The sequence below is a fragment of the Staurois parvus genome, unplaced genomic scaffold (genome assembly GCF_062004578.1).
Source record: "Staurois parvus isolate SC_StPar_1 unplaced genomic scaffold, SC_StPar_1.0 ptg000502l, whole genome shotgun sequence".
Taxonomy (NCBI): domain Eukaryota; kingdom Metazoa; phylum Chordata; class Amphibia; order Anura; family Ranidae; genus Staurois; species Staurois parvus.
In genome coordinates, this window is record NW_028318298.1 from 2041351 (window position 1) to 2059457 (window position 18107).

Consider the following 18107-nt stretch of genomic DNA (forward strand, 5'->3'; position numbering starts at 1 on the left):
CTTTTTTGATAGTGTTTGTGGGTGATGGACCCTTTTTCCTGTTCCCAGAAAAAAAACCGCCTCAGTAGTTTTTAAAAAATTTGTATCTTCTGATTCTTTAACCATTTGGCTATCGGGTAGTTTTACCCCTTCCTGCCCAGGCCATTTTTCAGCTTTTAGCACTGCCGCACTTTGAATCACAATTGCGCGGTCATGCGACACTGTACCCATATTAAAAAAAAAATTTCACTCAAATAGAGCTTTCTTTTGGTGCTATTTATTTGCCACTGCGTTTTTAATTTTTTGCACTGTAAACCACAAAAATGCAAAAAAAAGTTTCTTTGTTTGTAATATAAAGTTTAGTAAACGGGTACATTTTCTCCTTCACCGAGGCTGTACTGATGGGCGCCACTGATGGGCACTGACTGGGCAGCACTGATAATTGGTGCCCTGATTATCAGTGCAGATGTTCTCTGTGACACTTGCCGGTTATCTGCAGTATTTTCCTTCACGCTGTGACAGTGTGAGGAAAGTGCTGCCGAAGACCGGCAACTGTATATATACTTTGTGATTAGCTGTGTCATTTGGACACAGCTGATCACGTGGTGTAAGGACACTGTGATTGGCCTTTTACCTTGTCATATTATCAGCTGTGTCCATAGGACACCGCGATCACAGACAGCGCTGGGTGCATGCCCCTGGGGGACATCATATGATGCCCTCCCAGAACTGGACCACTATGCTGTAGCCGTCATTCGGCTATAGCTTGGTTGTAAAGTGGTTAATCAAAGTGTTGTAAAGTGCTTAGCATTAAGTACAAGATCAGGTCCTGTATCTATGTCCTGGTGTTTTGTGTGTCCTATGGATCAATAAATATACACTTATTTATCAATCCTCCGGTGTGCGGCTGACCCTTCTTCCTGTTGCAAAGTGGTTAATCAACCATCGCTGTCTTTTAAAGCCTATGCAAAAGCAGTATATCTGGATTGGTGCAACCTCTGTGAAACCTAGGGAGCCGTACCTGAACCCTACGCTGTAGGTTTGCCTTGGCACATGCGACAGTGTAAGTAAGCCACGGTGTGCTATACAGGTCCAAGGTTGTGGTTCATCACAATGGAACCCAATCCCTGAAGACCCTTTTTGGAGGTTGCCCACTGTGATCAGCCATACCTGGACTTTTATGTAAACGGGTAGAACATGGTCACTCTGTATTTGACTGTTGTGTAAAACGGGGCTATATGTGGAATGTATTCACAGTGTAAACTTTTCAAACTTGGTGCTAAAATTAAACCACTTAGAGATCAGTCTAGGTGACTAGGTGTTGCATCACACCACAGGCTGCACATTTCATTGCCACTTCCACCTAGAACCCTTATTACAGCGTCTACTCAGTCAGTGGGAAAAAGAGGACATTGAGGCAGTGTAGAAGGAAGCTGCAGAAGATTTATCTCCCCCCATTGAAGAGGGAGCTTCACACAATATGCTTGTAAACGTTGAAAAGCTCTTTGCCTACAACAGTCTTTCCAGGCCCCCTTGGGCACTAGGAGACCTAAAAAGACTTTTAAAACATTGCCTGTTCAACACAATGTGCAATCTATGACAATCTGGTCATTCCTAAAAGGATTTTCACTCCCTTCCCCAAAACTCTTTGCTGAACTCTAACCAGTGGAAAGCTGGAGTAGCTTCATGACCATGATTGTGCGGTTGTAGAGCAATTACTATCTTCTGCTCTTCTGTGTAGATACCCTGGTGCATGTCATGATACAAATATCCAGAATGGCTCTTCTCTCCATTAATATGTTCAGAATTCTCTGGCTAAAGGCTTCAACTGCAGAAGCTGTCTGTAAAAGATGCCTCACACGTATTCCCTTTCAAGGAAGATTTTCATTGAAGCACATTACCCATTCATAAGAGTTCACAGGTGGAAAAGGTTTGCTCCCCCCATCAAAAAAAAAGTTAACAATCTCCCTTCTCAGGGGCTCCCAGCACCTCTAAATGCAGAGTACCTCCTCACTCCAGTCTTCAGCTTCATAATAAAAATTCAGTCCTGCATTTTGACACAAGGCTTGGCCAACAAAAGCCATCAAGCCCCTCTCTAAAGCCTTTCTCACAATGAAGGGATGCCCTAAGAGTTGGGGGACATCTGTTTACAGTTTGTATCCCTTGAGGTCACAGATGTCCCAGACCTGTGGGTTAAATAAGTGGTTTCAAAAGAATACAAGATAGAGTTCTTCTTGCAAATCAACCAAAAACTGCCCAAGGACAGTCGAATTAGCAAAAAGCCCCAAACCAATTCTTGTCCCAGGCAGTCGTCGTGCCATCACCTCAGGACCATTTCAAAGAATTCTATCCAAACCTGTTCATGGTGCCAAATCACAATGGAGGTATCCGTCCTATCCTGGACTTAGAATGTCTCAACAAATTCCTTCTCATTACATGTGTATTGAAATAGCAAGGTCAGTAATTACCTCTCTGAGGCGGGGAACACATGGCATCTGTGGACATCCAAAATGCTTACCTGTATGGTCCTATTTACCCACCCCATCAGTGCTTTGCAGTGAAAAATTACCACTTTAAGTTTGGCACACTGACTTTGAGCTGATCTTCTGCTCTAAGGGTGTTCACAAAGATCTTAGCACCCTTGCTTTCCCTTCTCAGAGTTCGGGCATCCAGGTTACCGGCTATCTAGATCAGCCTTTCTCAACCAGGGTGCCTTTAGGCTTCTTCAGGGGTGCCTTGGCAAAATGCCCAAATATTGTGTACAAGCCAGCAGGTGGATCAATCCTGCCTTTTTAGTACACAAAGCCACAAGTTTTCATTGTGCTCTTTTATGACCTTCTAGCGGCCAGCATCCTAACAACAAATTACATCATTAGTTGATGAGGATGTCGGGTGCATGCACATCATTCTTGTTTGCCCCTCCCCATCAGCACTGGGGTCACATTAGCAGAGTGAGGGAAAGAAAATGGGAGAGACACACTTGAATACTAGTCGGTACCAGTGTGCAAAGGTGTATTTGCTTTGGAAGAATAAATCACCTCTAATGTTGGGTGTACTGAATGTGTGAAGAATAGTTTTTTACATTTTAGATAGGGGTGTCTTGAGATTTTGCAGAATTTTAAAGGGTGCTTTGAGATTATCCATACTTTTAAAGGGTGCCTTGACTGAAAAAAGATTTAGAAACCCTGACCTTCTTTTGAAGGATTTATCTCCCCCTAAACTCTTGGCAAATGTCCAAAAGACAATTCATCTGTTCCAGGTTTGTGGCTAGATGGTCAACTTAAGAAATAATCTTCTCTCCAGTTCTACCTGTGCCTAGAATACTTGGTCCTGATTCTTCCAAGAAAGAAAGTTCTCTCTAAGAACGTATTCTTGACAGCTGAGATCCCAGAGACATTCCACAGAGAGACTTTCCATGAGAGGTCAGGGCTTAATGGTAGCCTCCTTCAAGAAAATTCCTTTCAACCAGTTTTGGTCAAGAACTCTGTAGCTAAACATTCTGTCAGCATGGAAAAAGCATCCTCTCTCCCTGAATCTTCCCATGCACATACTCTCAGACAAGAAAGGCCTTGTCCTGATGGCTCACCACTTGAACTCCCACAGTGGGAAAATCCTTCTTTCCCTACAGTTGTGGAAAGATCTTACAGCAGATGCAAGTTTTTCAGGCTTTGAATCCTTGACAGTTCAGGGAACGTGGTCAAGAGAGAAGGCCAAACTCCCTAGCAACATGGAGCTTCAGCTCAGAGCCATCTGGCTGTCCCTACAACACTAACCCCCCCCCCCCTTTCTAAAGGGACAGCCAATACAGGGGCATCAGACAATATATCAGTGAGATAAATCGATCATCAAGGGTGTTCGAGTAGCCTGGCCGCACGGAGGGAGATGAGCCAGATTCCATCATGGACAGAAACTTGCTGCCCAGTGATTTCTGCAGTCCACATCCCAGGAGTGGACAACAGCCAGGCTTGTTATCTCAGCCGCCAGCGCTTGGACTAGGGAGGAATGGTCACTTTATCCAGAAGTGTTTAATCTGATATTTAAAAAATGGGGAACTCTAGATTTTTACATCTTAGCTTCCAGTAACAATAAAGATAAATGAGAGGTATGGCCAAAACTCTCTTGGCCCCCCTTCTCCTATGGATCACATAGGAGTGGTTCTGCACTCCTGTGACCCGTTTTCAGCAGACAGCAGGCATCACTCACTGGAGAGATCCCGACTTTATTGTTGGCATCCACCCAGAAACCTGACCGGCAGCTGGCTCAGCCTCTCGGCATGCCGCCGAGAGCCTGAGCCAGCCGCTCTTGCACACACACTGCACAGCTCAGTGCTCCAGTGAGTACTGGAGGAGCAGAGAGACAGTGACTGACAGTCACCGGCTCATTGAAGACTGAGAACTGAGCCACCAGATGTCTTTGACCGATGCTGCATCCACCCAGGTGAGTGCGGCTGTTTTTATTTTTTTTTTTCGCCCAAACTTCTCTTTTAATATGGTATGTATCCAAAACCAGATATCCTTTAGCTTTTGGCTTTGTATGCACTAGTTGTTTCTTGGTCACAGTTTAGCCTAATTTATGCCTTTCCTCCACTAACCATTCTACCTTGCCTACCTTCTACCTTTTTAGCCTAGCTTTGTAAGGCCTCCACCTGGTTCTTACATTTTCAACATTCTACCAGGTGGATGTCTTGTATTGATGCAGCTTTTGGTTGCTGCAGATTTTGGTTGCAAGTTTCTTGCAACCAAAGGTCTGTTTACCCGTTTCGTTTGGCCTGTTGACACAGTTCTATTTGCCTAGTTGTTGCCCACCATTCTCATTCATTGCTATGATTTAAATAGGAGGAATTTGACTTATCTGTATATCGAATATATTGGACTACAGTAGAGGATACAGACGACAATCCCTTCCTTGGTTCCTCCTTCCTTCATTACTCTGCATTGCTTGCTGTAAAACAGATTACTCATGGAATGGGGTAGGGAGGTGCCTGGGGGCTTATCCTTAAAAGCTTTGCCAGTGTCTAATCACCTGAATGTATGAGCATATAACCCAAGCTCTATGAACACTTTGCCTGTGTCTTAAGTAAAAAATAAAATAAAAATCCTTTTTATTGCATTCTGTAAACTCGGGGTCAGCAACCAATAAATTGCAATCAGGTAACTGGTAAATCGCAGTCTGGCTGACCCTCAATCCCAGAGCATCAAACAGAGTGCTATGCAGAGCGATTACTTGTAAAGTTGGAGCTACAGTTGGAAGCAAGAACCACATAAGCCGATGCCTCCTCTATAGTGCTGGCTCCTGTCCCATGCGGAGTGATACCAACTGCACTCCACCTCTTATCCTGGCTAGCGGTCTCCAGAGTGGTGCCAGCAGCAGGAAAGAACAGATATTCAGGGCAATGCACTGGGCATAATACTCTAGGGTTGCTTTCACACTGATGCGCTGCAGTTTACCCACACCACGGGTGCAGTTCTGTGTACCTGCAGTTTTCCTGTGGTTTTGCTGTGCTAAGCCATAGACTTCTATTATACCTTGCGGGTTTAGTGCACTTTCTGAAAGCACACCAAAACTCCTGAATGCAGGAGTTTTGGTGTGCTTTCAGGAAGTGCACCACACCTGCAGGGTATAATAGAAGTCTATGGCAAAACGCAGCTAGCCCAGGAAAGTCACAGATGCACTGTGCTGCACCTGTGGTGTAGTTAAAGAGCAGCATATCATTGTGAAAGCAGTCTTGCAGGGAGCTCAGAACAGTAAAGGTAAATTTGCAGTTTGGGGGGATGTTTTTACCACCCCCACCACAACTGCACCCCCTTTAGCTGCAGTGGCCAGGGGTGCACTCGTGTTGCAGCTGCAGCAGGAATTATATACCCTGTCATAGTTGGCGGGTTTAGCACTGCCAAGCAGGAACCGTTTAAGTGAATGAGTCTGCTCTGCATATGCCCTGCAACCTTGTGCTGTACAGAAAACAAGGGGTTAAAGCAGACAGCTTTTTGTTGCTTTCTCACCACCTGCTTTAACCCCTTGGACCCCACAGAAGCATGCAGTTGCCGGGAGCTTGCAGAGGTGCTCCATTCACTTGAATGGGTTGTGACTGGCAGGTGGTAAGCACCCACCAAAAGCATCAGGGTTTAATTCCTGCTGTGGCATGTCTATACCTTTTGGCTGTTGCCTTAGCATCTAACGGGGGTAGGGACTGCAGGCTGTAAAACTGTGCTTAACCGCAGGATTTTACCACCCCCCTAAACTTTACGTGTGAATGGGCATTAAGGGTACAGTGGCTCATTCACAAGTGCAGCAGGCACTGCTGCTCCTCTGAACAGCAATCAGAGTGTGTATGACAGGTGGAGAGGAGGCAATATTTTGTCACCTCACCACCTGATTTGAACCCATGATTGCCGATTGGAACATGTTAGTATGGTTTAAATCAGGTGTGAGGAAACACTGTGCCCAGTGATCTTTCTTCTCCCATGTTGTTCAGGTAGATCTCCACTTCTTTAAGGTTTCCTACCCCTACTGTAAACCTAGAAATATGCAAATAGTACACTGTTATAAACAATGTACTTGTTGACCATAAAAATAAAAATTGTATTGCCATAGGTCTACAAGTGACTTTTATAACTTTTTTTTTTTTTTTAAACTTAGGTGGTGCAGACAAGAGTGTGGTGGTGTTTGATTCCCAGTCTCAGCAGATCCTTGCAACTCTGAAAGGGCACACCAAGAAAGTCACTAGTGTTGTGTTCCATCCCTCACAGGTTTGTTTTCTGATATATTCTTAATTTATAATCGATGCTGTTCAGTTTTCTGAACAGAGACCAGTTCTACTGTGCCACCTCCTAGCACACCTTTCAGTGGGTGTTAACACTAGGAGACAACTTCTCAAACACATGATCACTATGATTGAATGTCACAGTGGTCACACAATTGGGAGTGCATCCTGCTGGCTCCCAATCGCAAGCAGTGACCCGAAATGGTCATTTGTGTGGGGCTGGGCGTTTAGGTCCCCACCGTTCCTGCTGCCAAACGCATGCGTTATGTATTCGGTAGGAGGTTGAATGGGAAAATCCAAGAATGTTAGATCTAGCAAAATCATTTGTCTGAATGGATATGTACTAGTTTAACCACCTGCTGACTGACATATAAACTGCCTTTTAGTAAGCAGTTATTACAAGGTCATGGTTGCAGCAGGGCAACCTTCTAACAAACCTGCAGCATGAAACCCATGCATACATAGACCATAACACATTTCGTCCACATAATATTTAACTTGTTAGGACAGGTTCTGCAAATATCTACAGGAAGATGGTATCATGTCATGCACAGGTACATCGGGAAGTAAACTGAAGTTTGTCTTCTTAATGAAATGTCATTATCAAACAGCAATCTTTGAATATATGTTGCAGTCCAAAGGACTATACATGATCAAGCCTCCTTCAGATTTATCTAGATTTTTTAATATATATATATATATATTTATATTACACACACAGTTGTGTTAAAAATAATAGCAGTCAGACATCACTAACCTGATAAATCACTGGTTTTGGTAGAAATTATATTTCTACATGGCAAATAATTTACTAGCAGCTGTAGTAGAGTAATAGAAATCCAACAGTCATGACATGCATGCTGCTGATTCTGTGTAAATGAATCACTAATTGAAAGGGGCATGTTCAAAATAATAGCAGTGCGGAGTTCTATTAGTGAGGCCATTCATTCTTTGAAAAACAGGTGGCAATTATTGCCCTTATTTAAGGAAGGAAGGCAGCAAATGTTGTACATGCTTGTTACAGTGCATTTCTCTCTGAAATTCTGTGGAAAATGGGTCGTTCCAGACATTGTTCAGAAGAACAGCGTACCTTGATTAAAAAGTTGATTGGAGAGGGGAAAACATATAAAGAAGTGCAGAAAATGATAGGCTGCTCAGCTAAAATTATTGCAAATGCTTTAAAATGGCAACCAAAACCTGAAAGATGTGGAAGAAAGCGAAAAACTACCATTCGAATATATAGAAGAATAGCCAAAATGGCAAGGACTCAGCCAACAATCAGCTCCAGGAAGATCAAAGAAGGTCTAAAATTACCTGTGAGTACTGTTACAATGTGAAGACAAGCTATCTGCAAGAAGCCCCCACAAAGTCCCACTGTTGGAAAAAAAGACGTGCTGAAGAGGTTACAATTTGCCAAAGAGCACATTGACTGGCCTAAAGAGAAATGGCGCAACATTTTGTGGACTGATGAAAGTAAGATTGTTCTTTTTGGGTCTAGTGGCCGGAGACAGTTTGTCAGACGACCCCCAAACACTGAATTCAAGCCACAGTACACTGTGAAGACAGTGAGGCATGGTTGCGCAAGCATCATGATATGGGGATGTTTCTCATACTACGGCGTTGGGCCTATTTAACGCATACCAGGGATCATGGATCAGTTTGAATACATCAGAATACTTGAAGAGGTCATGCTGCCTTATGCTGAAGAGGAAATGCCCTTGAAATGGGTGTTCCAACAAGACAACGACCCCAAACACACCAGTAAACGTGCAACATCTTGGTTCCAGACCAACAAGATTGACGTTATGGAGTGGCCAGCCCAAACCACGGATCTTTATCCAATAGAAAACTTGTGGGATGACATCAAAAATGCAGTTAATGTAATACTATTTTAATTGTACAGTACAGGACACAGGAACAGTTTTTTCGTGTTATTATTTCTGCCACCATAGTAATCTAAGAACTAGTAGTCCAGAGCCTCATAATGGCTCTCTGGGCTGTTAATAAAAGTACATGAATCCACTGCAGATTAGATTATCCGCCTGTTTATAGTGCTCATTGCCTCAACCTGATCGTAACTTTACAGTAACCTCAAAGGATCTTTGTGAATGGTAATACCTGTAACTAAATGTATATATCCTAACTCCTGCTTCCAAAAGGTTTTGGATGAAAATGTCAGACAATTCCACAATCATTGCCAATGTGGGTCCATATGATTTATATTTAGGATATATTCCTGCATGCAGCAATGAGGGATTTATTATAAATGGGATGTATGCGCTATGCATAATAGTTTCACTCCAGCTCTCATTTATGATTTTCCCAGCATTGTTATCCTTCCAATAGTTTTTCCACCAGACTTTCATTTGAAGACATGGAGATATGAGCAGACTAACTGTTTAGGCTTGTATTTCCCACTTATTTAGAAAAAATATAATTCAAAGGATGATCTATAACAAATACGTCATAGCTATTATTTCCGATCAACTTGTCCAAATACGGTTGAGTCGAATGCATAGAACCTGCCTCCACAGGGCCATAAAAAAACTAGATATGTGTAGGTAATATTGATCATGCTGCCTCGGAATATTAAATTCCATATAGATTTTTTTTCAAATGTCTTTAGTGAATAAGAAATACAGTTGGAATGTTTAAGTTTAGGATAGAGTGGAGAAAGATTTGAACACCTTTCAGTTCTTGTTGTTGTCTGTGCCCTAATTAAGGAGATTCACCCTCTCTGTTTGTCCTGTTTACCATTATCCTTGAAAGTGAAAGTAAAAGATAATCCCACATTTTGGTTTGTCCCCAGAAAAGTAATAGAGGGGAAATCTTCCAATGGGGACATTAGATCTGATGACCTGGGAGTCCCCAAGGAATTCCCTTAATTTGCAAAGAATTCCTTTCACTTCTTGTTTGGCTGCGGGACAGGAACTGAAGAGAAATCTCTACAATGGGACAGAGATGGGAAAAAATATCTGGCAGGGCTTATAAACCTCCCTTGCGCTATCCAAACTGGGAAGAATTTTTTTTTTGCCTATAGTTCTATTTTAATCTCTACTCTGGAAATGATGGATTCTCCTGAATTGCAAAAAAATTGATACATTAGGAGACATTTCTTGTCTTTTCCTCAACTCTCTCCAGGCTACTATTGTGCCTCTGTAAAATAATATTCTGACTTTTTCTCATCTTAGAATTCAATATTATCTTGCGCTTGGGAAAACAAGCTTATTGAAATGACAATACTCCAAGAAGCTGGAAAACACCCTATGTCCTGGGATAAGTAAATACAGGTGAAACTCAAAAAATTCGAATATCGTGCAAAAGTTCATTTATTTCAGTAATGCAACTTAAAAGGTGAAACGAATATATGAGACTCATTACATGCAAAGCAAAATAGTTCAAGCCGTGATTTGTCATAATTGTGATGATTATGGCTTACAGCTCATGAAAACCCCAAATCCACAATCTCAGAAAAATAGAATATTGTGAAAAGGTGCAGTATTCTAGGCTCAAAGTGTCCCACTCTAATCAGCTAATTAAGCCATAACAGCTGCAAAGGGTTCCTGAGCCTTTAAATGGTCTCTCAGTCTGGTTCAGTAGGAATCACAATCATGGGAAAGACTGCTGACCTGACAGTTGTGCAGAAAAGCATCATTGACACCCTCCATAAGGAGGGAAAGCCTCAAAAGGTAATTGCAAAAGAAGTTGGATGCTCCCAAAGTGCTGTATCAAAGCACATTAATAGAACGTTATGTGGAAGAAAAAGGTGCACAAGCAGCAGGGATGACTGCAGCCTGGAGAGGATTGTCAGGAAAAGGCCATTTAAAAGTGTTGGGGACTTTCACAAGGAGTGGACTGAGGCTGGAGTCAGTGCATCAAGAGCCACCACACACAGACGGATCCTGGACATGGGCTTCAAATGTCGTATTCCTCTTGTCAAGCCGCTCCTGAACAACAAACAATGTCAGAAGCGTCTTACCTGGGCTAAAGAAAAATAGACCTGGTCTGTTGCTCAGTGGTCCAAAGTCCTCTTTTCTGATGAGAGCAACTTTTGCATCTCATTTGGAAACAAAGGACCCAGAGTATGGAGAAAGAATGGAGAGGCACACACTGCAAGATAAAAATAAACCATATAAATGCTGCGCTACATTCAAACTTATTAAGTGAATGTGGAATCCAATAACACAAATCCTAAATAGTGACCATAATAATAAATGAATAATACGTGCTTAATGATAACAAAATTATCAAAAAAAACACCCAAAAAGATGAAAGAACACAAACTTAAATCTATACGCATGTGCATAAAAATACACATACATATAGTTACATCACACGTGCTAATGTGAAGTGAAATAATGATTACTTATTAAACGCAAAACAAAAAAGTCCAATATAAAAATTGTTGTAGGTGAACAAAACTGTAAACGGTGTTTCCAATAATACTGTAAAGTGACCACAGGTGAAACAAATCGTGCAGGTGTCTGGGTGTAGATAGAGCTTGTGAATCCAACCACCTTCTGGATTAGCCTCTCACCTCATCACTTCGACCCTTGCGGATCAAAGAGCAATAATGGATCCCTCTCACAGATCCTCCAGGCACCACAGCACTCCAGAAACCGCTTTTCAAGATTAAATATTCCCACTCAAGCTCTTCTCCAGGTATAGGTGAAATATCAATCTCTCAGAACAAAACAGAGGAATCCTCCCATAGTGTAGTATATTTATTATACCATAGGAACATAGGAACATAAAACTTTAGTGAAAATTCCACTTACATAGCAGCCAGTCCATATGAGACCCTCATGCTCTCAGATGAGGATATATCTGTATTTGTTGGGTGTACAGCTGAATAACAGGTGTACCAAGATGGCCGCCACGCCGGAAATACGTCACCGCGCTTACGCCGACGCGTTACGTCACAATATCACGTGACTTGATGAAGTGAGCCCTGATGAAGTCACGTGATATTGTGACGTAACGCGTCGGCGTAAGCGCGGTGACGTATTTCCGGCGTGGCGGCCATCTTGGTACACCTGTTATTCAGCTGTACACCCAACAAATACAGATATATCCTCATCTGAGAGCATGAGGGTCTCATATGGACTGGCTGCTATGTAAGTGGAATTTTCACTAAAGTTTTATGTTCCTATGGTATAATAAATATACTACACTATGGGAGGATTCCTCTGTTTTGTTCTGAGAGATTGATATTTCACCTATACCTGGAGAAGAGCTTGAGTGGGAATATTTAATCTTGAAAAGCGGTTTCTGGAGTGCTGTGGTGCCTGGAGGATCTGTGAGAGGGATCCATTATTGCTCTTTGATCCGCAAGGGTCGAAGTGATGAGGTGAGAGGCTAATCCAGAAGGTGGTTGGATTCACAAGCTCTATCTACACCCAGACACCTCCACGATTTGTTTCACCTGTGGTCACTTTACAGTATTATTGGAAACACCGTTTACAGTTTTGTTCACCTACAACAATTTTTATATTGGACTTTTTTGTTTTGCGTTTAATAAGTAATCATTATTTCACTTCACATTAGCACGTGTGATGTAACTATATGTATGTGTATTTTTATGCACATGCGTATAGATTTAAGTTTGTGTTCTTTCATCTTTTTGGGTGTTTTTTTTGATAATTTTGTTATCATTAAGCACGTATTATTCATTTATTATTATGGTCACTATTTAGGATTTGTGTTATTGGATTCCACATTCACTTAATAAGTTTGAATGTAGCGCAGCATTTATATGGTTTATATTCACTTGATCACTGGTATATGATTTAATGCTAGCAGCTATTTGGGGTTCATATATTTAATTTGCTTTAATTGTTTAAACACATTATTTGGAGCGCAGGAGGGTCACACCACTATTACACACTGCAAGATGCTTTAAGTCCAGTGTGAAGTTTCCACAGTCTGTGTTGATTTGGGGAGCCATGTCATCTGTTGGTGTTGGTCAACTGTGCTTCATTAAGTCCAGGGTTAACACAGCCGTCTACCAGGAGATTTTGGAGCACTTCATGCTTTCTTCCGCAGACGAGCTTTATGGGGATGCTGACTTCATTTTCCAGCAGGACTTGACACCTGCCCACACTGCCAAAAGCACCAAAACCTGGTTCAATGACCGTGGGATTACTGTGCTTGATTGGCCAGCAAACTCGCCTGACCTGAACCCCATAGAGAATCTATGGGGCATTGCCAAGAGTAAGATGAGAGACATGAGACCGAACAATGCAGAAGAGCTGAAGGCCGCTATTGAAGCATGCTGGTCTTCCATACCTCTTCAGCACACGCCGCATTGAGGCAGTAATTGCTGCAAAAGGGGCCCAAACCAAGTACTGAGTACATATACATGCTTATACTTTTCAGAGGTCCGATATTGTTCTATGTACAATCCTTGTTTTATTTGCATGTAATAATATTCAAATTTTCTGAGATTGTGGATTTGGGGTTTTCATGAGCTGTAAGCCATAATCAGCACAATAATGACAAATCACTGCTTGAACTATCTTGCTTTGCATGTAATGAGTCTATTTCATATATTAGTTTTACCTTATAAGTTGCATTACTGAAATAAATGAACTTTTGCACAATATTCTAATTTTTCGAGTTTCACCTGTAGATTTTAAACACCAGTGCTCTGATCTTAAGGACAAAACTATACAGTGTGCATAACTCGTACTACTACAAAATAATAGTGTCCATATTTTCATATAACAATTAAGATTATATACACTTCCAATCACATGATAATGTCTTCATACCGCACACTTTCCCCTGGATCTCATGACCCCTAGTAAAATTGAACTCAAGGCAGAAATTCACACCCTTGTGATTTAGTGTGTCAAATCATTTATACAAATGCATTCACAATCTCAGGATGCCTCCCTCCTTTTTCCAAGACACTCTACAGATATTCCCCAGTCTTTATAGCAGGGTGGATTTGATTTAAATCAAACTGATTTAAATCACTAGTCAGTAAGGCTTGATTTAAATCATAGTTTTCTACATAGACTAATTCTTGCGGGTATAACTTTAATATGCAAGTAGATGAAGATTTTTAGAATAACAACTTTTCATATTAGTTTTTTTTATCCCCAGTTTATTAGGTTAATCATTCATATTTGGACAACTTTTCTGTTGTACTTAGGAAGGAGAAAAATAATCATTCCCTTAATAATAACAATTTAAATAGATTTATTCAACTGAAACAATAACATTACAGCATGTTATTTGCTTTAACAAACATCCATGTTTGTTAACTAATTTGGCTAAACAAAATATATATATTTTAAGAAACTTAGACTGTCAGCCCCTTCCTCCTCACACTTAGTTTCACTTTTGTCTTGTGCAGATCTTTTCCACTCCAAACAATCAGAAAAATATTGTTTCTATTCTATTCACTGAACTTCTTGAAACTTAGCACTGAAGGGGTTGATTCTGTATTCATAGGTTTGTAGAAGTTTGGATTAAGGTTTTTTTCTTAACTCTGTTCATGTTATAACATTTTTGCTGTGAAGAAGAGGCATGTGATCTCCGCTGAGTCAAATTCAGTTTTGAGAACTGCAAAGTAAACCAAGCATCTGTGATCATATCTTGTAGGCAGAGAAAATGCCCAATAATCTTACAAAAACCTCTGGAAGAGCATGACATTGTGAATGGATTAATGGAATTTATTTACCAAAAAAATTAAACATATACAGCCTTATTCTACATAATTAAAAAACTAATCTTTATTTCATGATGGAATAACCTTTGGATGGTAATATATTTTCCTCAGAAAGCATTTTATTCAAAAAAATCCGATTTTAAATAAAAAAAAAAAAATCCGATTTAAATCAAAAAATCCGATTTTTAAATTAAAAAAATCAGATTTTTTTGATTTTTTTTTTTAAAAAATCATTGATTTTTATCCACCCTGCTTTATAGCCTACCAAGGTTTCATGGAAAAATCAAAAACACTGCATCATAGTGCAGCATATTTTAATTACCCAAAAGCTCAAAATAAATGTGCTTACATTAATATAAAAATCAACTGCCCTAAAATGTGAAGGACGTGCACATGTAAATAAAAAAACCACCTCAACCCAGTTCACCGCTGTGCTGCACCACGTGCAAATTGACACTCACCAGTGGAGGTGACTCCGTGAATCTTATAGGGTCTGTTATAGGGCAATTGATACACCGCTACAATATGTAAAATTCAGTACCATTGGAAGTAAACCTTCAGCAATATGCAGTCTTCACTAGGATGACAACTCTCTCTGAAAGTGGTCTTTATAACCAAAAGTATTAAACACCTCCCCTCATTTTTATATTTCCGTGGTTTTTATTGAACAGTTTTACAAAAGAAAAAGACATAAGTAAAACAAACAATATCAATGAAAACCGTGCCATCGTATATACACAGAGAAACATCAAAACAATAGTCTGCCACAACAAATGGCAGTTAAGACAAGATCTAAATCTCGGCCAATTTGAGGTCAAGTATATCTCACCTTGCCAACATAGAAAATAAAATGCAGAGCAGTTCAAAAAGAGTAAAAAGAGCAAAGGAAAGAGTAGAAAGGAAAGTCCAGATGAGTGTCATTAAGGCACAGAACGGTATTGGATCCATGGGTGATCGAATATCTTCGAATTATTGTGCAGGCTACGGGTGAGTTTGTTGTTAATCATGATCCAATTAAGTTTCTTTTTAACATTTCTTTCTTACCAATCTGATAATTCATAGTTGACAGCTAAATTTTTTTCCCAATGTTCCATGTAAGGGAGTTTACAATTCAAGTCAGTGAGGAGAGCATATATTGCCGAGACCCGACCCTTTGGGAATCCCTGTTCCTGCAGGTGAGTTTGAAGGCGGTGAGCAAAGGTGACTCGTCCAATAAAGCAAGCTTCGAGCAGATAAATGAGACAATCTGGTTGTATCTAAAGATCTCAGTAGTAGGTACATGTAACTTGTCTTTAAAATATTGCAGATAATGTATACAAGCACCAGTAAGATAGTCTCCAATCCGCAGCAAGCCCTTATTGATCCACCATTGAAATAGGGCTGGTGTTAATCTAGGCACAAATTCAGGGTTGCAAAAGATCAGCGCAATAGGTGTATTTGGTGATGCCAGTAACTTGCGGTGGCGTACCCTGTCCCAAACTGCCAAGGAGAAAAACAAGGTGGGGCACAATATAGGAGAACGTAACGGACTAGGAAGCCAGGGTAACGCCCTAATAGCCAAAGGGTAACAGGAAAGAGCTTCTACAGAAACTCATTGGGGAGTTTGTTCCCCAACTGTAGTATAAGCTAGTTGGGCGATCTGCGCCGCTTGGCTATACAGTGAAGGAAATAAGTATTTGATCCCCTGCTGATTTTGAATGTTTGCTCACTCACAAAGAAATGTTCAGTCTAAAAATCGAATGGTAGGTGTATTGTAACACTGAGAGACAGAATAGCAACAAAAATTCAAAAGAAATGCATGTCTAACAAATTATGCACTGATTTGCATGCTCATGAGGGAAAGACGTATTTGATCCCCTTCACAAAACACGACTTAGTACTTTGTTGCACATCACTTGTTGGCAATCACAGAGGTCAGACGTTTACTGTAGCTAGCCACCAGGTTTGCACACATCTCAGGAGGGATTTTGGCCCACTCTTCTTGGCAGATCCTCTCCAAGTCATTAAGGTTTGGTAGCTGATGTTTGGCAACTCGAACTTACAGCTCCCTCCACAGATTTTCTATCGGATTAAGGTGTGGAGACTGGCTAGGCCACTCCAGGACCTTAATGTGCTTCTTCTTGAGTCACTCCTTCTGTTGCCCTGGCCATGTGTTTTGGGTCATTGTCATTCTGGAACACCCATCCAAGACCCATTTTAAATGCCCTGACTGAAGGAAGAAGGTTCTCACCCAAGATTTGACGGCACATTGGCCCGTCCATCGTCCCTTGATGTGGTACAGTTGTCCTGTCCCCTTAACAGAAAAACACCCCCAAAGCAGAATGTTTCCACCACCATGTTTGACAGTTGGGATGGTGTTCTTGGGATCATAGGCAGCATTCCTCCTCCTCCAAACATGGTGAGTTAAGTTGATGCCAAAGAGCTCTATTTTAGTCTCATTTGACCACAACACTTTCAGCCAGTCGTCCTCTGCATACTGCAGGACTTCTCCAGGGCTTCCCCCATCCTCTGGAACTCACTACCCCAATCCATCAGACTGTCACCTACCCTCCTCACATTTAGGTGCACCCTGAAAACCCATCTCTTCAGGGAAGCCTACCCTGCCCTCACCTAACAGCTGATCTCCTCCACTCCTCTCACCACTCCATCCCCCACAGCCACTTCCTCCTGTACCACTATCCCCTCCCTCCTAGATTGTAAGCTCGAAAGAACAGGGCCCTTGAATCCCTCGTGTTTTGTTTTGTTACTGTATTGTCTCATGTACTGTCCCCCACTATAATGTACAGCGTTGAGTAAACCTTTTAGCGCTATATAAATACTGTATAATAATAATTCAGATGTTCAGTGACAAACTTCAGACGGGTCTGGACATTTGCATTCTCAAGCAGAGGGACCTTGTGGGCACTGCAGGATTTCAATCCTTGTCGGCGTAGTTTGTTACCAATTGTTTTCTTGGTGACTGTGGTCCCAGCTGCCTGGAGATCATTGACAAGATCCTCATGTGTAGTTCTGGGTTGATTCCTCACTGTTCTCATGATCATTGACACTCCACAAGGTAAGATCTTCAATGGTGTACCAGACCTAGGGAGACTGACAGTTGTTTTGTGTTTCTTCCTTGTGTAGATCCCAGCCTTGTGTAGATCTACAATCTTGTCCCTGACATCCTTGGACAGCTCTTTGGTCCTTGCCATGGTGGAGAGCTTGGAATCTGATTGTTTGATTGCTCCTGTGGACAGGTGTCTTTTATACAGGTAACAAAATGAGATTAGCAGCACTCCCTTTAAGAGACTGCTTCTAATCTCAGCTTGCTACCTGTATGAAAGACACCTGGTAGCCAGAAATCCTGCTGAATTATAGGGGATCAAATACTTATTTCCCTCATGAACATGCAAATAAGTGCATAATTTGTTAGACATGCATTTCTTTTGAATTTTTTGTTGCTATTCTGTCTCTGTGTTACAATACACCTACCATTCAATTTTTTGACTGATCATTACTTTGTGAGTGGGCAAACATTCAAAATCGGCAGGGGATCAAATACATATTTCCTTCGCTGTATGCGTGGAGATTAGGAAGGCCAATATCACCCCACGATCTAGAAGCATATAACGTTTTCTGGTTTATTCGAGGCCGTCTATTATTCCAAATAAAACGAAGAACCTCAGCTTGTCGCGGAATTGCTATCGGCAA

General features: G+C 41.3%; 1 protein-coding gene across 2 annotated transcripts in view; it reads left to right on the top strand.

The window, feature by feature from the left end:
• Positions 1-18107, top strand: part of PRPF19 (pre-mRNA processing factor 19) — a 294523-nt gene that overhangs the window by 181307 nt on the left and 95109 nt on the right. For both annotated transcript variants that reach the window (XM_089689866.1, XM_089689867.1), the window contains one exon: positions 6616-6725. In XM_089689866.1, the coding sequence (XP_089545992.1) occupies positions 6616-6725 (110 nt within the window). The remainder of the gene's footprint in view (positions 1-6615; positions 6726-18107) is intronic.